At 42.3% G+C, this 26,885-nt stretch overlaps 1 protein-coding gene across 1 annotated transcript in view; it reads right to left on the reverse strand.

Annotated features, from left to right (window-relative positions):
* Positions 1–26,885, reverse strand: part of ITPRID1 (ITPR interacting domain containing 1) — a 144,560-nt gene that overhangs the window by 62,201 nt on the left and 55,474 nt on the right. The window contains exon 5 of the mRNA XM_044295460.1: positions 23,501–23,555. Within this exon, the coding sequence (XP_044151395.1) occupies positions 23,501–23,555 (55 nt within the window). The remainder of the gene's footprint in view (positions 1–23,500; positions 23,556–26,885) is intronic.

Raw genomic sequence — 26,885 nt, forward strand, 5'->3', positions numbered from 1 at the left:
GGGTGTAGTTTCTTAGATGGGGTCACTTTTAGGGAGTTTCGACTCCAGGGGTGCATCAGGGGGGTTGAAACAGGACACAGTGTAAATAAACCGGTCCATAAAAATCAGCCCTCCAAAAACCAAACGGCGCACCTTTCACTCTATGCCCCGTTGTGTGGCCGTACAGTAGTGTACGGCCACATATTGGGTGTTTCTGTAAACGGCAGAGTCAGGGTAATAAAGATACAGTCTTGTTTGGCTGTTAACCCTTGCTTTGTTAGTGGGAAAACATGGGTTAAAATGGAAAATAAGGCAAAAAAATGAAATTTTCCAATTTCATCCCCATTTGCCAATAACTCTTGTGCAACACCTAAAGGGTTAACGACATATGTAAAATCAGTTTTGAATACCTTGAGGGGTGTAGTTTCTTAGATGGGGTCACTTTTAGGGAGTTTCGACTCCAGGGGTGCATCAGGGGGGTTGAAACAGGACACAGTGTAAATAAACAGGTCCATAAAAATCAGCCCTCCAAAAACCAAACGGCGCACCTTTCACTCTACGCCCCGCTGTGTGGCCGTACAGTAGTGTACGGCCACATATTGGGTGTTTCTGTAAACGGCAGAGTCAGGGTAATAAAGATACAGTCTTGTTTGGCTGTTAACCCTTGCTTTGTTAGTAGAAAACATGGGTTAAAATGGAAAATAAGGCAAAAAAATGAAATTTTCCAATTTCATCCCCATTTGCCAATAACTCTTGTGCAACACCTAAAGGGTTAACGACATATGTAAAATCAGTTTTGAATACCTTGAGGGGTGTAGTTTCTTAGATGGGGTCACTTTTAGGGAGTTTCGACTCCAGGGGTGCATCAGGGGGGTTGAAACAGGACACAGTGTAAATAAACAGGTCCATAAAAATCAGCCCTCCAAAAACCAAACGGCGCACCTTTCACTCTACGCCCCGCTGTGTGGCCGTACAGTAGTATACGGCCACATATTGGGTGTTTCTGTAAACGGCAGAGTCAGGGTAATAAAGATACAGTCTTGTTTGGCTGTTAACCCTTGCTTTGTTAGTAGAAAACATGGGTTAAAATGGAAAATAAGGCAAAAAAATGAAATTTTCCAATTTCATCCCCATTTGCCAATAACTCTTGTGCAACACCTAAAGGGTTAACGACGTATGTAAAATCAGTTTTGAATACCTTGAGGGGTGTAGTTTCTTAGATGGGGTCACTTTTAGGGAGTTTCGACTCCAGGGGTGCATCAGGGGGGTTGAAACAGGACACAGTGTAAATAAACAGGTCCATAAAAATCAGCCCTCCAAAAACCAAACGGCGCACCTTTCACTCTACGCCCCGCTGTGTGGCCGTACAGTAGTGTACGGCCACATATTGGGTGTTTCTGTAAACGGCAGAGTCAGGGTAATAAAGATACAGTCTTGTTTGGCTGTTAACCCTTGCTTTGTTAGTAGAAAACATGGGTTAAAATGGAAAATAAGGCAAAAAAATGAAATTTTCCAATTTCATCCCCATTTGCCAATAACTCTTGTGCAACACCTAAAGGGTTAACGACGTATGTAAAATCAGTTTTGAATACCTTGAGGGGTGTAGTTTCTTAGATGGGGTCACTTTTAGGGAGTTTCGACTCCAGGGGTGCATCAGGGGGGTTGAAACAGGACACGGTGTCAATAAACCGGTCCATAAAAATCAGCCCTCCAAAAACCAAACGGCGCACCTTTCACTCTATGCCCCGTTGTGTGGCCGTACAGTAGTGTACGGCCACATATTGGGTGTTTCTGTAAACGGCAGAGTCAGGGTAATAAAGATACAGTCTTGTTTGGCTGTTAACCCTTGCTTTGTTAGTGGGAAAACATGGGTTAAAATGGAAAATAAGGCAAAAAAATGAAATTTTCCAATTTCATCCCCATTTGCCAATAACTCTTGTGCAACACCTAAAGGGTTAACGACATATGTAAAATCAGTTTTGAATACCTTGAGGGGTGTAGTTTCTTAGATGGGGTCACTTTTAGGGAGTTTCGACTCCAGGGGTGCATCAGGGGGGTTGAAACAGGACACAGTGTAAATAAACAGGTCCATAAAAATCAGCCCTCCAAAAACCAAACGGCGCACCTTTCACTCTACGCCCCGCTGTGTGGCCGTACAGTAGTGTACGGCCACATATTGGGTGTTTCTGTAAACGGCAGAGTCAGGGTAATAAAGATACAGTCTTGTTTGGCTGTTAACCCTTGCTTTGTTAGTAGAAAACATGGGTTAAAATGGAAAATAAGGCAAAAAAATGAAATTTTCCAATTTCATCCCCATTTGCCAATAACTCTTGTGCAACACCTAAAGGGTTAACGACATATGTAAAATCAGTTTTGAATACCTTGAGGGGTGTAGTTTCTTAGATGGGGTCACTTTTAGGGAGTTTCGACTCCAGGGGTGCATCAGGGGGGTTGAAACAGGACACAGTGTAAATAAACAGGTCCATAAAAATCAGCCCTCCAAAAACCAAACGGCGCACCTTTCACTCTACGCCCCGCTGTGTGGCCGTACAGTAGTGTACGGCCACATATTGGGTGTTTCTGTGAACGGCAGAGTCAGGGTAATAAAGATACAGTCTTGTTTGGCTGTTAACCCTTGCTTTGTTAGTAGAAAACATGGGTTAAAATGGAAAATAAGGCAAAAAAATGAAATTTTCCAATTTCATCCCCATTTGCCAATAACTCTTGTGCAACACCTAAAGGGTTAACGACGTATGTAAAATCAGTTTTGAATACCTTGAGGGGTGTAGTTTCTTAGATGGGGTCACTTTTAGGGAGTTTCGACTCCAGGGGTGCATCAGGGGGGTTGAAACAGGACACGGTGTAAATAAACCGGTCCATAAAAATCAGCCCTCCAAAAACCAAACGGCGCACCTTTCACTCTATGCCCCGTTGTGTGGCCGTACAGTAGTGTACGGCCACATATTGGGTGTTTCTGTAAACGGCAGAGTCAGGGTAATAAAGATACAGTCTTGTTTGGCTGTTAACCCTTGCTTTGTTAGTGGGAAAACATGGGTTAAAATGGAAAATAAGGCAAAAAAATGAAATTTTCTAATTTCATCCCCATTTGCCAATAACTCTTGTGCAACACCTAAAGGATTACCGACGTATGTAAAACCAGTTTTGAATACCTTGAGGGGTGTAGTTTCTTAGATGGGGTCACTTTTAGGGAGTTTCTACTCCAGGGGTGCATCAGGGGGCTTCAAATGGGACATGGTGTAAATTAACCGGTCCATAAAAATCAGCCTTCCAAAAACCATATGGCGCACCTTTCACTCTACGCCCCGCTGTGTGGCCGTACAGTAGTTTGCGGCCACATATTGGGTGTTTCTGTAAACGGCAGAGTCAGGGCAATAAAGATACAGTATTGTTTGGCTGTTAACCCTTGATTTGTTAGTGGAAAACATGGGTTAAAATGGAAAATAAGGCAAAAAAATAAATTTTCTAATTTCATCCCCATTTGCCAATAACTCTTGTGCAACACCTAAAGGGTTAACGACGTATGTAAAATCAGTTTTGAATACCTTGAGGGGTGTAGTTTCTTAGATGGGGTCACTTTTAGGGAGTTTCGACTCCAGGGGTGCATCAGGGGGGTTGAAACAGGACACAGTGTAAATAAACAGGTCCATAAAAATCAGCCCTCCAAAAACCAAACGGCGCACCTTTCACTCTACGCCCCGCTGTGTGGCCGTACAGTAGTGTACGGCCACATATTGGGTGTTTCTGTGAACGGCAGAGTCAGGGTAATAAAGATACAGTCTTGTTTGGCTGTTAACCCTTGCTTTGTTAGTAGAAAACATGGGTTAAAATGGAAAATAAGGCAAAAAAATGAAATTTTCCAATTTCATCCCCATTTGCCAATAACTCTTGTGCAACACCTAAAGGGTTAACGACGTATGTAAAATCAGTTTTGAATACCTTGAGGGGTGTAGTTTCTTAGATGGGGTCACGTTTAGGGAGTTTCTACTCCAGGGGTGCATCAGGGGGCTTCAAATGGGACATGGTGTAAATAAACCAGTCCATAAAAATCAACCTTCCAAAAACCATACTGCGCACCTTTCACTCTACGCCCCGCTGTGTGGCCGTACAGTAGTTTACGGCCACATATTGGGTGTTTCTGTAAACTGCAGAGTCAGGGCAATAAAGATATAGTCTTGTTTGGCTGTTAACCCTTGCTTTGTTAGTGGAAAAAATGGGTAAAAATGAAATATTAGACAGAATAATTAAATTCTCAAATTTCATCCCCATTTGCCAATAACTCTTGTGCAACACCTAAAGGGTTAACAACATATGTAAAATCAGTTTTGAATACCTTGAGGGGTGTAGTTTCTTACATGGGGTGGTTTCTATTATGTAAGCCTCGCAAAGCGACTTCAGACCTGAACTGGTCCCTAAAAATTGAGTTTTTGTAAATTTCAGAAAAAATTCAAGATTTGCTTCTAAACTTCTAAGCTTTATAACATCCCCAAAAAATAAAATATCATTCCCAAAATAATTCACACATGAAGTAGACATATGGGGAATGTAAAGTCATCACAATTTTTGGGGGTATTACTATGTATTACAGAAGTAAAGAAACTGAAACTTTTGGTAAATTAGGTATTTTTGGGTGCAAAAAAATTAGGTATTTTTGGGTGCAAAAAAATTATTTTTTGGACTTAATTTTACTAGTGTCATGAAGTACAATATGTGACGAAAAAACAATGTCAGAACGGCCTGGATAGGTCAAAGCGTTTTAAAGTTATCAGCACTTAAAGTGACACTGGTCAGATTTGCAAAAAATGGCCTGGTCCTAAGGTGTAAAAAGGCTGTGTCCTTAAGGGGTTAAATTAGAGAAAAAAAACTCAGATACTGAACAACAGATCCTTGAAAAATGGACCGCAAAACAACAACGGTCGTGTGCATGAGACCTAAGGCAGAGGGGCAGATTTTAAGTGGTGGATTGCGCCACAATTTGCCTACTTTTATGGAGACTTGCGCCCAAATTCAGCTCACTTGCGCAACATTTTCATGTGCATACTATTAAGACCAGGCTAGTGAATTTGAATCTGTCTTACAAGAAAACAACCACTAGATGTCAGACTTAAACCATAAAAGACAAGCTTTGTGCAAATTGAAGACAGACTTTGCCAATACACCTGTTTGTTTGTTTGTTTGTTTGTTTGTTTTTCTCCAAAAAGAGGCGAACCTGGTAAATGTGCCCCAGAGTCAAAAAAGTCCCAAAAGCCATAGGTTGTGTTCACACATAAAAACTATCTGAAAAAACTGGTCTTGTTGCCCTTAGCAACCAATAACAGCACAGCAGTCATTTTTCATAAGCAGTTTAACTAATAAAAGCTCTACTGTGATTAGTTGCTATAAGCAACAAAGGTGGTTTTCCTGTCAGACAGTTTTCATAAATGAGGCCCATTGGGGGTCATTTATTAAGTGTTTTAGATGCCGGTCTTAATAACCCCTGCATTGGCGGTAAATCCACCTAAGTTATGTAGAGGCCTCTACATAACTTAAAGGGAACCTGTGATGTGGATATTTGATTATAATCTAACTAATTATATACAATCATTAACTACTAAAAAGTGCCTTAGATGTATTCACTTACTGGTGTGACAGATGGTTATCTCATAATATACACACAAAGATGTCGCATGCTAATGAGCTGATTCGATTCCGGCGTGAGGTCATGGAGTCCAGCGTATATTTAATTCAGAGCTATAGCCACTCCCCCTGCCCACCTGCTGCTGATTCCTATGGAATCAAACTGTCAATCAGCAGCAGGTGGGCGGGGAGAGTCAGGAGCTCATGAATATTCATGACTCATCATTATCAGCTGGAGCTTTTCAATACAAGATGTTGGCAGATTGACTGGGTCAATTAAAGAAAGTGACCCAGCATTTTGCTTAGAGAATCAGTCACTTATTTATGTTGCCCTTAGTTAGGACACCATAAAACCGGTGACAGGTTCCCTTTAAGTGCATCTACTGCCAATCTAAATCTACACAAGCTTCATGCTGGCATAGACTTAGCACATTTTAGACCTGACATAAGTGGGCAAAAGTCACAGATTGTGGCGCAATTAACCTTTGCACTGCAATCTGCAACAGATATACACCAGAAAACTGAAAATAAATAACCCCCATTGTGTATTTGTTCCAGACTTTCAATTGCGGACCCTGCAAATTCTGCAAAAAGTAGAGTTCAATGTTAGCGGATGTGTATTTTATCAAACCCTATTCACACACAATGAAAAATATTGCTACAGATTTGATGCATGATGTGAATTTTCAAATCTGCAGCATGTCCTATCTGTTGCAGGAATTCCAGAGTTTCAGGCTACGTTCACGTGCCCTTCCTAGACATCTGTATCTCAAGAGACACCAAGGGGGGGCCTACAGACTACTATCTTTCGCAAGGAGACATCTACAAACTCACTCCTTCGATGGGACAGCTGTCATTCTGTCCCATTGAAGCGTGGGATTCCGGTTGGCCAATATTTGAGACTCAGGCGTAACTGCTCGGAACCATGAGAATTCACACGACAGGCAAACGAGTTAAGACAGCGTTTTCGTGCACGAGGTTATCCGGAAAATACGCTGAGAAAGGCTTATCAAAGGGCTCAACAGGAGACACGTACTACACTCCTACATCCCACGGGGGGTCCCAAAACCGAACCACAAAAAAAGTTACGCATCATTGGCACATTTGATTCGGCGGCTAGACAAATTAAGGAGATCCTAGCACGCAACTGGGACACTCTCCTGATGGATCCGGATCTGACAGATGTTGTCAGCCCTTACTCATCAGTGACCTTTAGGAGAGGGACTAACCTTAGGGATCAATTTGTGCACAGCCACTACAATCCTCCCAAAAAGAGGACCTGGCTGGATAAACCGTTAAATGGATGCTTTAAAAGTCCCATGTTGCTGGTGATATTTATTATCGCCGCCAGCATCAGCGTGGGTGAAGTAGTAGGAGTTGCATGTACTTCTTCAGCGACTCCTCCCACCGCCGCTACTCTTATTGCACAGCCGACGCCGCGCTCCGTCCTGGATTATGTCTCCAGACTATCACGCCTATTATGACGTCACTGAAGCTGCGCGGTAGTTGGGCTGCCCATTGGACGAGTTAAGGAGGCGGACCGCCACGTCAGCTGACATATGTCTAGTCACAGGACGGCGGCCGCACTCCTCACGCAGGCGCACTACCAGCTTGCTCCACTCATTTAAATCAATCGGCGCCCATAGCAACGCCGACAGACGCCGATACACAGGCGGCATGCCACACTGCACTGCCGCTCTTCATGGTATATGCTACACGCGCTCCGTGATCTAAACAGTAAGTAAACCCACTCACTATATGCCATGCTTGTAAAGGTTGCAGTTAGGTTCGGTATCTGAACGGATTCCTTTTTGTCATTTTTGTTATCTACAGGTATCTGGGCTGATTTGGACCACACTGGTCTATCTAGGTCTGCGCAACCTTTATGGTTTCCCCTTCCCATCCCTCCCTCTAACCGAGATAACTATCATATTGTGTTAGGAGTGGAGATATATTCCTCCACTGATGACCCCTGTCCCCTGACGAGTTAGGGTGTCCCTTTTGAAGTGGAGGTACCCTTTAAAGTTTGATATGTTCCAAAAACGAAATGCGTAGGGACCTTGAATATATCTTCCATACTAGTTCCCCACACCCTGGTAGCTCTCATCGCTAATAGGGCCAATCCCCTTGTCCCTATAGGGCTATTTAGGGTTCATTTATTAGGGCCAGGTTCCGGACGGGGCCACCCCTTGCGGGGACAGGACCCCGTGTTAGGAGGTTACCTTAGGGATTCATAGGCCAAGTAGGGCATTAACAGGGACAGTTTTTCCCTGTAGCCCTTTGGCACCAAGGTACAACTGACCAGAGGACGTTTTTCAAGCACGAGAATCTCCTCCACCTCCTGTGTACTGGACTACATGGTCCTGATTTGTACCACCGGTAAGATCTACCCTTTTTTTCGCCTTATGGCATAACCTTAGGTCTATGGCACACTGTCGAAGACCTAATTTAGTGTTTTTTTGTTGGTCAGTTCCGCTTCCTTATATTGCTTGTTAGTGGACTTGACCTATGGTGACTCACCCACGTGGGTCCCGCATAGTTGTTTGTTCAGTTTGTCTGGTAGAAGCTTTCCTTCCCCATTCGGGATCTTAATAATCCTAACTTCCTGTCACAGAGCAGTACATCCCGGGAGAGTGCTTTCGCATCATCTCCTCCTAGGGACCATTCCTATTTTCTTCTCTTTTACGTTCACGTAGCAAAATCAAGGCCAAAAAATCAGTCACAGATTACTAGCTGAAAACGTCGTTTTTGGAGGCAGATTTCTAATTTGGTGGAGGTTTTAGAGGAGTTTTTACAAAAGTATTAGAAGAGTATTTGGTTGAGTATACCCTCACTGCAGATTTTGATGCAAATGGCTGTTAAATCTACAAATTATTGTGAACTTACACCTTATACCTGATGTAGTAGAGTTAACACTCATGCTTTCTGAGGTGTAATCTAAACTAAGCAAACACCTTCAATTGCTTTTTAGTGGCTTTTGTTTCAAGATAAGTCTTCATTCACACATCCGTAACGTGTTTTGCGGATCCGCAAAACCCGGACACTGGAATTGTGCGTTCCGCATTTTGCGGACGGCACATCGCCGGCACTAATAGAATATGCCTATTCTTGTCCGCAATTGCAGACAAGAATAGGACATGTTCTATTTTTTTCGGATCCGCAATTCCGTGTCCGGGCAGCACATCGTGCTGCCCCATAGAAATGAATGGGTCCGCAATTCCGTCCCGCAAAATGCGGAACGAAATTGCGGACGTGTAAATGGGGCCTAACACGATGATTTAAGAAATTTGAGTTAAGAGTTTGAGTGCTAACCCTGCTACATCTGTAGCTTGAGGTATATCCAAAATTCAAAACTGAGTGGGGTGATTTACTAAAACTGACCTTTTATGCTGGGCTTAAATTTACCCCTACGCTGCTGTAACATTCGGCTAAATAATGACAAGGCATGCACCTTGTCATAAATTAGGTAAATCTAAGGCAGTCTGAGGGCCTAGAGGGAAAAACTACTCCAGCATGAAAAAAAATTACCGGTAATTGGTAATGTGTAGTGTCCCACTACATAAAGGTGGGCACTACTCAAGGGTCAATTGGGTCATGTCGTCCCCCACCTCCTGTGGGAGATTGCTATTGTGTTTTGTATTATATGACTGCATAATTCCATGTTAATTCCTGTGTTCCAGGCTTGCCAAGGGTGTAGTTTCTCCTTCCAAGCTGTAGAGGGAGCTAGGGAACCCCATAGTATATACAGTTAGGCCCAGACAGGAAAGGGTTAGTCCAGTCTAGTCCAGGAGGCTAAGTAGTTCATTCTAGCCTGCCTGAAGTCCTGAGCAAGTGAAGCTCAGAGGTTAGTCCAGGAGAAGAAGTTTCCTCCTGAAGTTATCCTGCATTTTGCAAAGTACAGTGAAGTGCTAATCCTGCAGCCAAGTAGAAAGCTGAAAGGCAGAAGTTTATTGACAGCAAGAGGATTTATACCAGAGGAAGGTTTCCCTACCCATGGATAAAGCCAGCTATTAGGCATACGGTCCTTGGAGAAAGCCAGACAGGATTCTGCAGAAAGTACAGCCTGATCTGTGAGTTTTATTCCCTCTGAGTTATCTTGCTAGGATTCTACCTGCCATTTATGTAAAGCCTGCCTGTTACCAATATCTTTTTATATGGAACTGTCTGAAGCTTGTACATAGTTGAACTGTTTAGTAAAGAGGAATTCTAGTTCACTACAATCGTGTGTACCTCCATTATTCCTCCTAACAATCGGTGTGCCACCGTTAGTGGCACTGGCATCATGAACTGTAAGGGATCTTGCCACAGGCACAGTAAACCTTCAACACCCAGGGTACCTCACCTATCACCCGGCCTGGTCCCTATATCCAGACAGTGCCCCAGAGGATCTACATGTCAACCTCTTCATCACTGCTGTACGCCTGCCCAGGGTATACTACAAACTGTGAGTACTAAGAGCAACCCTCGGTCTGTTAACTGACCCCCGTGACCTCACATTCGCTCACCCTGAAGGACTGGCGTACTGCAAATGTATGTAGAGTTTTTTAATGGTGGTCTTGCATGGTGTTTTTGGTACTAATGTATTTCTCCCATACTACTCTTAGGCCTCTTTTACACAGGCGAGATTTACATGCGGGTGCAAAGCAAGTGCAGATGCGGTGGGATTTTCACGCATGGTTGCTAGGAGATGATCGGGATGGGAAAATAATAGCATTCTTAATGCTTAGTAAAATAGGTCTGGAGGGGTTAAAAAATAATAATAATTAACTCCCCTTATCCACTTGTTCGCGCAGCCCGGCTTCTCTTCTTTCTTCTTTCTTCAGGACCTGGGTAAAGGACCTTTGATTACATCACTGCGCTCATCACATGGTCCAGCACATAATCCATCATGGTGATGGATCATGTGACGGACCATGTGATGAGCGCAGTGATGTCACCACAGGTCCTTTTCAGGAGGAGGCAGGAGGCACAGCAAAGAAGAGGAAAGAAGAGAAGCAGGGCTGCGCAAACAAGTGGATTAAGGTGAGTTACATTTTTATTTTATTTTTTAACCCCTCCAGCCCTATTTTACTAAGCATTCTGCATTAAGAATGCTATTATTTTCCCTTATAACTATGTTATAAGGGAAAAAAAATTAATCTACACAACCCCAAACCTGAACTCCTGTGAAGAAGTTTGGGTACCAAACATGGCGATTTTTCTCACGTGCGTGCAAAACGCATTAAAATGTTTTGCACTCACACAGAAAATTGTGCATTTTCCCGCAACGCACCCGCATATTATCCGGCCCAAATCCATGACGCCTGTGTGAAAGAGGCCTTAGAGGAAGCAACATCACTTTCCTTTTTTTAAATGTAAGACATGCAAATAACGGCAGGTGTTCAAACACACAATTTGACCAAAGTCGCCTAAAAATGCTACAAAAAAACTCTGCACAAACAAGTCAGACATTTTTGGGATGGATGGATTTTTGCATTCTGTTTGCGTCTGTATGCGGAACCATTCACTTTAATAGGTCCGCAAAAACAATGGAAGGTACTCTGTATGCATTCCGTTTCCGTATTTCCATTCTGTTCAAAGATAGAACATGTCCTACTATTGCCCGCAAATTACATTCCATGGCTCAATTCAAGTCAATGGTTTAGCAAAAACAAAAACGGAATGCATACGAAATGCATCTGTATGTCTTCCCTATCCGTTCCGTTTTTGCGGAACCATCTATTGAAAATGTTATGCCCAGCCCAATTTTTTATGTACTTACTGTTTAAACATTATTGCATACTTCCGTTTGCGATCCGCAAAAAACTGATCACAAACTGAAACCAAACGGAAAAACAAAGCGACAAAACGGAAGTGGAACGGAAACACTACTGAAACCAAAAAACGGAAAAACTGATCTGCTTAAAACGGACCGCAAAACCATACAGTCGTGTGCAAAAGGCCTAAGACCAGAGTTTTAGACACTGGTCTTAATGACACCTGCGCTGGCGGTGGATCCGCCAAAGTTATAAAAAGGCATCAGCCTCTACACAACTTTGATTTATCCACTACCGGTATGAGGCCTCTTTCACACGGGCGAGATTTCCGCGCGGGTGCAATGCGTGAGGTGAACGTATTGCACCGGCACTCAATCCGGACCCATTCATTTCTATGGGGCTGTGCACATAAGCGGTGATTTTCATGCATCACTTGTTCGTTGCGTGAAAATTGCAGCATGCTCTATTTTGTGTGCGTTTTTCACGCAACGCAGGCCCCATAGAAGTGAATGGGGCTGCGTGAAAATTGCAAGCATCCGCAAGCAAATGCGGATGCAGTGCGATTTTCACGCACGGTTGTTAGGAGATCATGGTGATGGATCATGTGATGTCATCAAAGGTCAATTACCCAGGTCCTGAAGAAAGAAGAAAAAGAAGCCGGGCTGTGCGAACAAGTGGATTAAGGGGAGTAAAATTTTGTTAACATTTTTTTAACCCCTCCAGCCCTATTGTACCATGCATTCTTTAATAATACAATCTACACCACACCTAACCCCAACATGCCGATTTTTCTCACTCGCGTGCAAAAGCATTACAATGTTTTGCACTTGCGCAGAAAAATCGTGCATGTTCCTGCAACGCACCCGCATCTTTTCCCGCAATGCCCATGTGAAACCAGCCTAAATGAAAGCCAGCTTCCTTGCGTATATCTGATAGTAAATGATCCCCTATATCTGTAATCTAAACCTGCTTCGTTGCTGGCATAAATTTTTGTTCTGGTGCATGGACATGCGCAGATGCATCTCATTATATTTGTGGAACATCTGTTGCCAGTGGAAGATATAGATTAAGGGGGTAATGTATGAAATTATTTCCACCAGAAAAGTGGAATATTTTTTGCTGTTTCACGGTGGAATACGCTTTGCAACAAATCTAAGACGTGTTGGAGACATTTTTAAAGTGGTTTGCTCCGTTCTTGGCGTTTTCTGTTTACTAAGGGGCAGACAGATATTTTGTGTCTGGAGTTAAATTTTTAGGCCTCATGCACACGACCGTATGTATTTTGCGATCCGCAAAAAATGGATCATTAAAAAATACAGAGGGAGTCTGTGTGCATTCCGTATTTTGCGGAACAGAACAGCTGGCCCCTAATAGAACAGTACTATCCTTGTCCGTAATGTGGACAATAATTTTTTTTGTGGAGCGGAAATACGGACATACGGAAATGGAATGCACACATGTACCTTCCATTTTTTTTGCAGACCCATTGAAATGAATGGACACGAAAAGAAAATATGTTTGTGTGCATGAGGCCTTAGCCAGATATATCACTTGCAACATTTCAAATGGCAGGTTCCCGACTCTCCCTCGACAGATGATACCAGTGGAGACAAAAATCACGCAAAATTGATATTTTTGTCCAATCCTTTTTGTTCTCCAGGCAGATAAGCCACTGCCAGAAGTGTCTTTCAGCGACTTTCTCTGCTTCCATAGAATGCATATACTGCCCGAAAGTGTATGTTTATAGTGAACCCAGGAGTCAGTTGGGAGAGATAGCTATAGGCTGAGCAATCGGCCTACAGCTATTGAATGGGTATGGGCAGCTTAAGGCCACCTGCACACAAGTACGAATGAACGCACATAAGATCCACACAAATTTCGATGTGGATTTATGCGCGTTTCTGCAGCATATCCGCACCAAAAGTCGCAATGTCTAACAGGGTTTTTTGGTGCGGATTTGATGCGGTTTTGCTGCAGAACTCACCCTTCCATTGAAAAGGGTAAAACCACAAACATAATTGATATGCTGCAGATTTTGAAATCTGCAAAGTGTACTTGAGATTTGTGTGATCTCATACACTTTGCTGGTACTGAAATACACTGCAATTTTATGCACGTGAATCCATGTGAATTCCGCAATTGTGCAAGTGGCCTAAGGCTGAGTTCACATGTGACTCATTAGCTGTGGATTTTTCGTTGTAGATTTTCACAACGCAAATCCATAGCGTTTTTACAGTACCAGAAACGTGGATGACAATTTCAGACTTCACTTCAACATGCTGCATAAAAAAATGCAGCAGAAAAGCTGCAGTATTGCGGATTTCACATCTGCAGCATGCCAATTTATACTGTGGATTTGATTGCGGATTTTACCCTTTCCAATGCAAACAATTAGGCCCCTTTCACACGGGCGTTGCGGATTGGGGCCGGATGCGTTCAGGGAAAATGGTGCGATTTTGACACTAAAACAAGTCAGTTTTCACTGCAATTGCGTTCCATGTTTGCGTTTTTCTGCGTGGGTGCAAAACATTTTAATGCGTTTTGCACGCGCGTGAGAAGAATCTGCATGTTTGGTACCCAGACCCGAACCCGGACTTCTTCACAAAAGTTCGGATTTGGGTTAGGTGTTGTGTAGATTTTATTATTTTCCCTTATAACATGGTTATAAGGGAAAATAATAGCATTCTTAATACAGAATGCATAGTACAAAAAAAATAATTTAACTCACTTTAATCTACTTGATCGCGCAACCCGGCTTCTGTTCTGTCTTCTTTGCTTTGAACAGAAATAGGACCTTTGATGACACCACTGCGCTCATCACATGGTCCATCACACAGTGACGTCATCAAAGGTCCTTTTCCTGTGCACAGCAAAGATGAAGACAGAAGAGAAGCCGGGCTGCAAGATCAAGTGGATTAAAGTGAGTTATATTATTTTATTTTATTTTTTTAACCCCTCCAGCCCTATTATACTATGCATTCTGTATTAAGAATGCTATTATTTACCCTTATAACCATGTTATAAGAGAAAATAATAAAGATCGGGTCCCCATCCCGATTGTCTCCTAGCAACCGTGCGTGAAAATCACACTGCATCCGCATTTGCTTGCGGATGCTTGCGATTTTCACGCAGCCCCATTCACTCCTATGGGGCCTGCGTTGCGTGAAAAACGCAAAATATCGAACATGCAGCGATTTTCACGCAATGTACAAGTGATGCGTGAAAATCACTGCTCGTGTGCACAGCCCATAGAAATTAATGGGTCCTGATTCAGTGTGGGTGCAATGCGTTCACGTCACGCATTGCACCCCCGCGGAAAACTCGCTTGTGTGAAAGGGGCCTTAACCTCTTTAGGACACAGGGCGTACAGGTACGCCCTAATGACCTGGTACTTAAGGACACAGGGTGTACCTGCACGCCTTGTGCATTTCTGATCACTGCCGCGCGGCGGGCGGTGATCGGAAGGCGGTGCCTGCTCAAATCATTGAGCAGGCACCTCGGCTTTATGCGCGGGGGGGTCCCGTGACCCCCCTAATGTCGGCGATCACCGCAAAATGCAGGTCAGTATGCGGCTTTTACCCATTGCCCATTGCGGTGGCAGCGGGTGGCAGTGCCATTGGGTCCCCATGCGGCTGTAGGGGGGACCTGATGGCATGGAAGGCAGTGCGATTCCTAAGGAAGGCATTGCGCTGCCTTCCAGTGTCGAGCCTGTGAGATCCAGCCCCCTGGATCTCACAGGCCGGAAGCTGTATGAGTAATACACACAGTATTACTCATACAGCCAATGCATTCCAATACAGAAGTATTGGAATGCATTGTAAAGGATCAGACCCCCAATAGTTCAAGTCCTAAAGTGGTACAAAAAATAAAGAGAAAAAAGTTGAAAAAATAAAGTTTCCCCCCCCAAAAATTGAAAGTTTCAAGTAAAATTAAACAAAAACGTCATTTCCCCCCCAAAAAGTTTAAAAAAATTGGTAAAGAATAGGGGGGGAAAATTGACATATAGGTATCGCCGCGTGCGTATTGACCGGCTCTATAAACATATAACATGACCTAAACCCTCAGATGAACACCGTAAAAATAAAACATAAAAACTGTGCTAAATAAACAATTTTTTGTCACCTTACATCACAAAAAGTACAACAGCAAGCGATCAAAAAGGCGTAAGCCCACCAAAATAGAGCCAATCATCTAACCGTCATCTCATCCCGCAAAAATCATACCCTACCCAAGATAATAGCCTAAAAACTTTAAAGAAATCTATGGCTCTCAGACTATAGAAACACTAAAATATGATTTTTTTTGTTTCAAATTTGAAATCATTGTGTAAAACTTATATAAAAAAAGTATACATATTAGGTATCGCCGTGTCCGTAATAAGTTACTCTATAAAAATATCACATGACCTAACCTCTCAGATGAACACCGCAAAAAAAATAAAAATGGTGTAAAAAGAAAAGCCATTTTTTGGCATCTTACATCACAAAAAGTGTAATAGCAAGCGATCAAAAAGTCATATGCATCCCAAAATAGTGCCAATCAAACTGTCATCTCATGCCACAAAAAATGAGACCCCACCTAAGATAATCGCCTAAAAACTGAAAAAACTATGGCTCTCAGACTATGGAGACACTAAAACATTATTGTGTAAAACTTACATAAATAAAAAAATGGTATACATATTAGGTATCGCCGCGTCCGTGACAACCTGCCCTATAAAAATACCACATGATCTAACCTGTCAGATGAATGTTGTAAATAACAAAAAAATAACTGTGCCAAAACAGTTATTTCTTATTACCTTGCCTTACAAAAAGTGTAATATAGAGCAACCAAAAATGATATGTACCCTAAGCTAGTACCAACAAAACTTCCACCCTATCCCATAGTTTCTAAAATGGGGTCACTTTTTTGGAGTTTCTACTCTAGGGGTGCATCAGGGGGGCTTCAAATTGGACATGGTGTCAAAAAACCAGTCCAGCAAAATCTGCCTTCCAAAACCGTATAGCATTCCTTTCCTTCTGCGCCCTGTCATGTGCTCGTACAGCAGTTTACGACCACATATGGGATGTTTCTGTAAACTACAGAATCAGGGCCATAAATATTGAGTTTTGTTTGGCTGTCAACCCTTGCTTTGTAACTGGAAAAAAAATATTAAAATGGAAAATCTGCCAAAAAAGTAAAATTTTGAAATTGTATCTCTATTTTCCATTAATTCTTGTGAAACAGCCTAAAGGGTTAACAACATTTGTAAAATCAGTTTTGAATACCTTGAGCGGTGTAGTTTCTAGAATGGGGTCATTTTTGGGTGGTTTCTATTATGTAAGCCTCACAAAGTGACTTCACATATAAAGATTTGCTTCTAAACTTCTAAGCCTTGTAACGTCCCCTAAAAATAAAATATAATTCCCAAAATGATCCTAACATGAAGTAGACATATGGAGAATGTAAAGTAATAACAATTTTTGTAGGTATTACTATGTATTATAGACGTAGAGAAATTGAAACTTGGAAATTTGCTAACTTTTCAAAATTCTTTGCAAATTTGGTATTTTTTTATAAATAAAAATGTTTTTTTTTTTACTCTATTTTACCAGTGTCATGAAGTACAATATGTGAAGAAAAAACTATCTCAGAATGACCTGGATAAGTCAAAGCGTTTTAAAGTTATCACCATTTAAAGTGACACTGGTCAGATTTGCAAAAAATGGCCTGGTCTTTAAGGTGAAATAAGGCTGTGTCCTTAAGGAGTTAAACTGTGTTTAATCTTTTAATCTTCCTTTTTCCGCCCTCCAAGTCCGGACCTATCGATGAGGCAAGAGACTTGGAGGACGGGCAAAGGCAGAGGCTGGGGAGGTGTAAAGTGAAAAGAAGGCAGAGCATCCTGGGCACTTACACACTGAACGCCGCCCCTGGGCACTTGCGAGTGCTCATTTGCATATAAATTAAACTTCATTTTTCCTGCTGGTGCAAGTCTAAAGAAAAGAACAAAGGTACCATTACAATCCTGTATAGGTGTGCTACAGAGCCATGTAAGCACTGTATATGGCCATATGGAGGTGACAGACTCCCTTTAAGTATGCAGATAAAATAAATTAAAGTATTCTGGGAATTTGCTTATACTTGCCATTTCAGCACCTTCTGGTCAGCTAGCCCTACTACTATGCGTTTAATTGGCAGTATTATGGATGACATGCCAGTGCTTAACAAGTTAATATTTTTTGTCAGCGTTTCTATTTGAGAATACCGCTTCTGTTATATAACAGCCGGTAGAAGGTATAGCACTAGCGTCTAGACTGCTTCACAGTTGCTGGGTCCTAAAGCAAGGCTGTGAATAGAGCTTCATTGCAGAACAATGATGCTGGCTGCCAGGGCCTACAGAACTGAATAAACAACAAATAAGCAACATCTGCTCCAGCATATGTGTTTGGTGGAAAAAAGTCACAAAATAAAAGAATTTGTAAATGCCAAAAGCAACACTAAACTGCCAGTGCAACTGTAGAGTGAATTTTTAATTGCACATGCATGCAGGCAGACTGAGGGTATTAGTCTCACATATGTCTTGTTGCTGCCAACCTGGGAGTATAGATGAATTTAATTAAATAAGGATTATCCCTTTTCCCCAACCCAATTACTTATTTATAACAATGGTACAAATGACTGATAATAATGTGGTCATACATCATATGTGGAGCAAGAAAACACCATGGTTCTATTGCTAATTAACCAGAGCAATGTGTGTATTGAGGTATCTTTGTAATCAAGTCTTGTGTTGAGCTATTTCTCCAGCTCCCAAGAAATCCCCATCATCATAAAGAATCAGCCAGAATCAGCAGGATGACATAGCATAAAAAAGACACAAAGCAGTCTGAATCCTGACATTCACAGGGAGCAATGGAAATTAACCATTGAGAGAAAAATTGCAGCCAGCTCATAAATGTAAGGGAGTACTCTACAGGGAGAGATGACTCAAGATGCTTCTCGGTATAGCTTCACTACAGTGCATGTCATATTGGCTGGTAAAACACTATAGTAATACATGTTTCTATCCACAGGCATACATAGTATTCATAGGGACAAAATGTGAACCACCTCTATCAACCAGACACCCAAACTCAGCTCGAGGAGATGGTACTGATGTCAAGCATATCTAGACAGTCAAAAAAGCTGCCAAACGTCTCAATCATATTATAATGGAGTCACTGAGTTTTCAAAAAGCTTTTGTTATGTCTTGGAGACATATTAAATATGTGGGTATAAGTGCTGAGACCCCCACTGATCACCAGAATGAGGAGGAATATTGTGATATCTCTTCTCACTGCAGGAGAGAGAGGCCAGGCAGTCGCATTTCCGTCTTCTGCAACAAGGAGAGAGAATTCAATATGTGCAGCTAGGGGGTCTCTGCTACAGGTGTTTTTAAAAGTTTTTGTCGTAATGCCAGTTGCATTTTAGCAACGAGGGACTAAGTCCCCCTATGTAAAAGGTGATAGTGGACACCAGGTATAGGAATGCCAGAGTGGTATTGCCTTTTAGTGCGGATTTTGCACTTGTTACGGTGCTACTACCTGGATATCCGGAACCCCAAACGTGGTCGTCTGCAGCATTGATAATAGAGTGAATAGTTGAGGAACTGGTTGAATAAGTTGAGTCCAGACTTGTATTGAAGTTGTTAGCTTTGTTGTTAATTAAAGCTAGGCCTCTTGCACCCAACTGTGTGTCCCCTGTGGCCGTATTTCGGCCCGCAAACGGCGGTCCACAATACATTGGACACCGGCCGCGTGCATTCTGCATTACTGAGATGCGGTGCAGAACGGAAAGTAACCACAAAACAGAAGCACTATGGAGTGCTTTCATTGGGTTCTGTTCCATGCTTCTGTTCCACAAAAAAAGATAGAACTTGTCCTATCTTTTTGCAAAACTGACAGATCGCGGACCCCATTCAAGTGAATGGGGTCACAATCTGCATGCAGCTGGCCCATGGTCGGTGCCGCAGCATTGCGGACCACAATTTTCAGTCCGCAGCACCGGCACGGGCAGCACATGTTTGTGTGCGATAGGCATTACTTTGCATAAACGTTTCTTTGAATGGTTTACAGACTTGGTCTTGGTTACCAGCAGACTTTGGCATGAAGTTCTGGCAGACAAACACTTTCAGCCGCTAAATCTGAACTCTTTCAGCCTGCTATGTCGGCTGGCTTAAATAGGAACTTTTCCTTTGGCTTTCTGCTGCAACTTCTTTCTTTGTTTGACTCTATCTTTATCCTTAGCTTGTCCAGGGAACCTTTCCTCCTGGCTTCTGAGGCTCGTAGCTTGGGCCTCTATGCCCAGCAGAGCACACAGTTCTCTGCTGGCTGGAACATAGCCATCCCCTTGAAGGGGCTGCTCTCCACCTACCTAACCTGTCCCCAAGGAGGGGAAGGCTAGACTGCCCAGAAACTAAATCAACTCCTCCATCTCTATAGAGGGGACTAGAATGGAAGAAGGGTTCCATTCTAGGTAACTCAGCTCTGTCAGAATTTCCGCCATCTGCTGGTGAACCAGGAACATTACATGTCAAACCATTAGCAAATCATAAATACATTTACACATTGTACAGGACCTAGAGATAAATACACTAGATGATAAAGAGTACACTATTAAGGATAGTAGAAGGGTAAAAAGAGTAGTAATGCCCCCTTGCAGGGTTCTACATATGCAAATGCTTTTCTCTCCTCTTTTTGTCTATCGGTGTGGTTTTCAGCACTTAGACGTCCACCAACCAAAACTTTTGGAATCTCTCTATGATATATCCAAAGTTTTTTGAAAACTCAGTGACCTTTCAACTGAATGTCTATAATCACCATAAAGGAACTGTGGAAATTAGCACTATTCTAGCCAAGCTTCCACTTATAATGCTTCCACTTCTGCTTAGTCATTTTATGGCCCCTTGGTAAAGATTATATTGAACTGTGATTTACAGAAATTTAGAAAAAAATAGGGCTCAAACTTAATGGTTACACACAGACTTGCATCAAGGTGCTTTGCGGTTACACACAGGATTGTGAGGCATGGGCTTGGTGGTCACTAATGGCAACAGAACAGTATCTATGTCTGGTTCACTAAATAACTTCACCAGCAGAAGCTAAAAGTAACTAAGCAGTGTGTATACTCCACAGGTGGGTGACCGGACAGTCGCTATTTAAACAACATACAAAGGATGGTCGCAACGCTATTAATTTTTTTAATCTTTATTAATCACTCTTTTAAAATACTTTTATTACTTGGGAGCGTGCTGCTTAAAATTCCTCATGGAAATCCAGGGTTCGGGATCTGTCTCATGTTTATTATATGGTGTATGTCCACATTGGACTTCACAGGGCTTGATATGAACCACCCCTCGAGTCTCCAAACTATGCAAGAGTCTCTATGTCCGACACTATCTATATGCAGTTTCCCACTAAGGGGTCCCTGCCTCAAATTCCCTGAACTAAAATTTTTGTTCCTGCATGGAACTAAGATTTTAGTTCAGGGAATCTGAGACAGGGACCCCTTAGTGGGAAATTGCATATAGATAGTGTCAGTGGTGCCAGGTGATGATTAGTCAGTGAGTGTATGGCAGAGTGCGAGTGCAACTGAGTTTGTGCAGCTCACTTCAACACCCTCTGGCATGGATAACAGTAATAGTCACATACTACATTCATACATAAGTTCATTCATTTCTTACCCTCTTACAAGCATATAGACTAATGGACTTCATACTAGGAACACGCCCAGCGCTAGACAGAAATTAACAGCTTCCCTTGCACATCCTGACACTGTTATTGTGACTACCGATAGTTACCACAGACTCACCGCAGACAGATCTAGACAGAACCCAATGAGTTCAGTACTAGCTGGCCCTAGTGACTGGTGGCTGCGGACAGTCAGTATAATAATTCTTATCAAGTCAGAAAAGCAGGGTTGCACAGTATAGATATCAGCACAAAAATGGAATGGCGGTTATTAAAGGGGTTGGCAACTCTACATATAATCTAATTTGTGGGAAAAGGAGATGCTTCGAACTTACTATGTTCATTAGTATTCTGCACCTATATTCACAATGTAATTGTATGCCTCCTAGTTAGCCAGGTCTTCTTGACAGTGCCACCGATCACTTACATAAGATGGCAACAGCTGGAGGGTCATCTGACATGACCCCTCTGTCAGTAATCTTGAACAATCTCTATGGATACACAGTGCACATGTGCCTATCTTCTTGATGCCTGGTAATATACTTTTTTCTGAATTTGCATCCAGGACCAGGATCAAAGCATACTACAGAAGTATCAGAGTTAAAGAGGACCTTTCACCTGGAAAAACGTTGTGAATTAAGTATCCTGACATATACAGCGGCGCCCAGGGATCTTAATGCACTTACACACCGCTCCGTTCTCCCATCATGTCCTCCGGCATCTTCGCTCAGTAGGTTATAGTAGGCGGAGACTTAGGAATCTTGGTTATAGTAGGAGGAGACTGCCCTTGCTCTGCTGGGCATTTCCTCCTCCTAGGCTGTAGCGCTGGCCAATCGCAGCGCAGAGCTTACAGCCTGGGAGTTTTTTTTCTCAGGCTGTGAGCTGTGCGCTGCGATTGGCCAGTGCTACAGCCTAGGAGGAGGAGACGCCCAGCAGAACAAGGGCAGTCTCCTCCTACTATAACCAAGTCCCCAAACATACCGGAGGACATAACGGGAGAACGGAGCAGAGCCTGGGGATAATAGTAAGTGCAGTGAGATCCCTGGGTGCCGCTGTATATGTCAGGATACTTAGTTCACAATGTTTTTCCAGGTGAAAGGTCCTCTTTAACAGTCAGTCATAACACATTAGCTAGATGTGATAACTCAATAATTGTGAATGTTAACTCTGCTACATCTGTGCATCTAGAGCATTAGCACATGTCTTTCTATGAAAATTGCTAGATATTACTGATGGATGATTCAGGGCTCCAGTGACCCTGCATCCACTGCCACAGAGAGTGGTAACAAATAGAGCAGACACTGTATACATATGAAGCCTGCTCTCCCTAAATCAGAGGCTGGTTGGCACAAAGAGATCTAATACAGGGTAGGTTCCCATCCAGTAAGAGGTCACTTTGCCGTGGTGGATGGGCACAAATAATTTTCATAAAAATATATTTTCTAAGCATTGTGTTTGTTTTTACATATGAACAACAGCACTGTCATAGAAGAAGACTTGGCTAACTAGGGGCGTGCCATTACAGTTTTATAAACCTTGCAAAACTGCTAATAAACACAGATTAGTAAAAATGGATAAATCCCTGACTTCCAGACATCATTTAGAATTATATAAAGAGCAGCCAACCCCTCTAACATTCTGTAAAATCTTGATACATTTATTGGAGCTCTCAGTTGGTAGTGGTGCCTGTCCTAAATTTTGCTATAGCACCCTATGAATTCTATCAGCATCAACTGATTAAAGTCAGTTTTGCAAAATTGCTAATATAGTTCACTGCATTTCCACTTTAATAAAAGTACTGAAAGACTATTTTATAACCTGATCATTCCTATGACCTACATCAGGGGCAGAGGTGCTAACATAGCAGCAGTAGCCAAAATAATAACTTTGTGTGTACTGTAAGGCAATACCCGGGCCCTAATGCTTCAAAATGTAGCAGACGGACTCGGGCCCGAATTTCAAGAATTATCTCTTGAGCTGACCGACTCAGTTCAGTAGGCACAATTATGGCACCACACCATGCCTGCTGATGGAGAGAGCATGATGATCTCTATTGATCAGGAAAGCAGGGCAAGGTGAGTATTACTTTATGATTTTATGAACACTTAAGAGGCATCACTGCTGTATTGGGGGCACTATGGAGGAAGCCAAGTGACAGGCACTAGCATAACTACTTTGAGAGGCGCTAAGGGGGCATAACTACTGTCTTTGGCCACTAAGGGAAAATTCTATTGTGTGGGACCACTAAGGAACCATACCTACTCACAGGGGGCTCTAAGGGTGCATTCTACTATGGTTAGAAACTAAATAGATATTTAACTATATAGGGGCACCAAAGAGACATAACTACTGAGTCGGGGCATATTGATAATATGTAATATTTTATTTTTTGTGGTTCTTCTTTTTATGGATTCTACTGACCTGATATGCTGTCCTGATTCATTGCTCTAGGACAATCTTCTTCAAAACTCAGTACCTAAAATGCACAGAAATAACAGATAAATAATGTGTTTTTTCATTTGAGTATCTCTGGATCCTTTGCATGTAAATAATTTTTTTAAGCAACTACATATATTAACTTCCACTTCATGTTTAAAGGGATTGTTCAAGATAATTAACATTTCTCAAAGATCTTGCGCTTCCATAAAATTACTTCTTTATTTATGGATTGATATATATTTGTACAAAAATTTATGATAACAATATTGCCCACCTACACATTTGGACATTTGATATGATCCATAAATAAAGAACTAGGGAATTTGAGATTTTTGACAATCTTTGAGTATATACTCACCAGCAGGCCAGCAAGTTTCCTGCATATCCAAGATTATACAAAGTGATACAATAGTAGTATTCAGTGAGCGTTTTGTGGTGTGCTTCTACCACTTCGCTGCACATATTTAGCTGTCAGACACTAGCGATCCGCTAGTGTCTGCTCTGCCCAACCATCCTAATATAATTGCTTTTGGGGCAGCCGTTTTGCTAAAAAAAGAACTTTTATTAATATGCTAATGAGCCTCTAGGTGCTATGGGGGCGTCATTAGCACCTAGAGGCTCCGTCTACCTGTGACCGGTGAATCTTGTCTGGAGGCTCCAAAAAATATAACCAGGGAATATACCAGATGGATCCCACCAGACGTGATTAAAAAAAAACAGAAAACACTACAAAAGGCGCCACTCCCAAGGATGTAGAAAGGATAAATGAAATGAATAATGCCCCCTTAGGTCGGAGGATGATATTAGAATAAAAAATATAAGATAATATATATGAAATACATACAAATTGTAAGGTAATCTCCTAAGAGGAGATTCCTATTGATGAGAGTGGTAGTACTCACTTCACAGGGGGGTAGTCACAGGATAAAGCTCAAGACACCCGTGACCAACTGCCCCCCTCGCCGGGATCTCATGTCAGATGATACCAATTGATGGCAGCCAACAGCAAGGCTTCTGATCAATGCAGTTTATTACAATAAAATAGCCCAACGCGTTTCGGAGGTCTTATAATCCTCCTTCTTCAGGGGTATTAAAAAACAAAATAATTTTTCAGACATACAGTATAGTTGAATCAACTGAATACACTAAGAGTGCACACTAGGAGATATATAGAAAGTATATAACAATATATATAGTCATAAATCAAAAAATAGACATAATCTATACATACTGTATTCACATATCTCTATCCAAAAACACACAGGTGTTTTTGGATAGAGATGTGAATATATATAGATTATGTCTATTTTTTGATTTATGACTATATATATTGTTATATACTTTCTATATATCTCCTAGTGTGCACTCTTAGTGTATTCAGTTGATTCAACTATACTGTATGTCTGAAAAATTATTTTGTTTTTTAATACCCCTGAAGAAGGAGGATTATAAGACCTCCGAAACGCGTTGGGCTATTTTACCGGCTCCACAAAATTCAACCCCTCATAGACCACTTTAACACCAAATTTGCTGATTTGTATACCCCTGAGCAAAACATCTGCATAGATTAGTCCGTGATACATTTTACCGGGCGCCTTGGCTTCAAACAATACATCCCAAGCAAGCGTGCCCGGTATGGGGTCAAATTGTATGAGCTCTGTGAAAGGGCCACAGGCTATACGCACAAATTTCGTGTCTATGAGGGTAAAGATTAGACCCTGGAGCCGGTCGGTTGCCCTGACTACCTGGGGAGCAGTGGGAAGACAGTCTGGGCCTTGGTGTCACCCTTATTTGGCAAGGGGTACCATCTTTATGTGGACAATTTCTACACAAGTGTGCCCCTCTTCAGGCATTTGTTTCTAGAACAGATTGGCTGCTGTGGCACTGCGCAACCTAGTCCGCAGGGGCTTCCCCCAATGGCTCGTTACCACCTACCTTCCAAGGGGGGAGAGGGCTGTCTTGTGTAACGAAGAACTGCTTGCGGTGAAATGAAGAGACAAGCGTGACGTTTACATGCTCTCCTCCATTCACGCAGACACGACAATCCAAATTGAACAAGCAACTGGAGTCATTGAAAAGCCCCTCATGGTCCACGACTATAATTTGCTCATAGGAGGGGTGGACTTCAATGACAAGATGTTGGCTCCTTATTTACTCTCCCGCAGGACCAGACGCTGGTATAAGAAGGTGTCTGTATACCTAATTCAATTGGCAATGTACAATAGTTTTGTTCTCTACAGTAAGGCTGGGAGAACACGATCCTTCCTCAAATTTCAGGAAGAGATCATTGAGAACCTCCTGTATCCAGGCGGTTCCGTGGCCCCAACCACCAATGTAGTGAGCCGTCTACACGAGCGACATTTCCCCAATGTCGTTGCTGGTACCTCAACCCAAGCATCACCCCGAAAAAGATGTTGTGTCTGTAGCAGGAGTGGAATAAGGCATGACACCCGTTATTTCTGTCCTGACTGCCCTGACCACCCTGCCCTATGCTTAGGGGAGTGTTTCTGGAAGTACCACATACAGGTACACTCAGTATAGGGATTGCGTGACACGGGACAGACACACAGGGGTCTTAGGGCCCTTTCACACAGAGCTGCTGCAAACCTCTCTTTTTACCTGGGACAAAGTGCATAATGTACTTTGCCACATCTCAGGGCGCTTTGCGCTTTGCACATTGTCCCATGGGGAAGGAGAGGTTTGTCCAATAAAAAAAATAAATAAAAAAAATCACAGGTAAGCAAAAAAGTTAATGTTCCAAAAGTTCAATAAAGTTTATAAAAGTTAATGTCCTGTTTCAAATGTTATATAAAGTTAATGTTAATAAATTTATTGCATTGTGGCCTGTTTTTTTTTTTTTTTTTTACCTTCTAGGTGGACCAACCGATCGACCAGCTGCAGCACTGATGTGCATTCTGACAGAAGCATTGCACTTTGTATATAAAGAAATAATAATTCTGGCAATGATTTATTCATCCACATCGATTGATGTGAATGGAGAAATTGGGTTTTCCAGGGCATACGGGCTGAGTGGGTTGGGATGTTGGGTGGAGCTCCTATGTCCTGGCAGACGCCTTTCCCCTCCTTTTCTTTTTTTTGCACTTTTTTTGGCAGAGATTTTTTTCATCCACATTGATCGATGTGAATGAAGAAATCTGTGCCGTTCATTTTTTCTTTCAGCCCAGAGGCTGAACAGAAAAAAAAAATCTCATTACCCGTATGCTTAATATAAGGAGAATAGCAGAAACTCCTAATGCTGGCCATACATGTAATGATTGTGAAGACCCTCAAATGCCAGTGCAGTACAAACACCCCACAAATGACCCCATTTTGGAAAGAAGACACCCCAAGGTATTCGCTGAGGGGC

The sequence above is a fragment of the Bufo gargarizans genome, chromosome 5 (genome assembly GCF_014858855.1).
Source record: "Bufo gargarizans isolate SCDJY-AF-19 chromosome 5, ASM1485885v1, whole genome shotgun sequence".
NCBI lineage: Eukaryota > Metazoa > Chordata > Amphibia > Anura > Bufonidae > Bufo > Bufo gargarizans.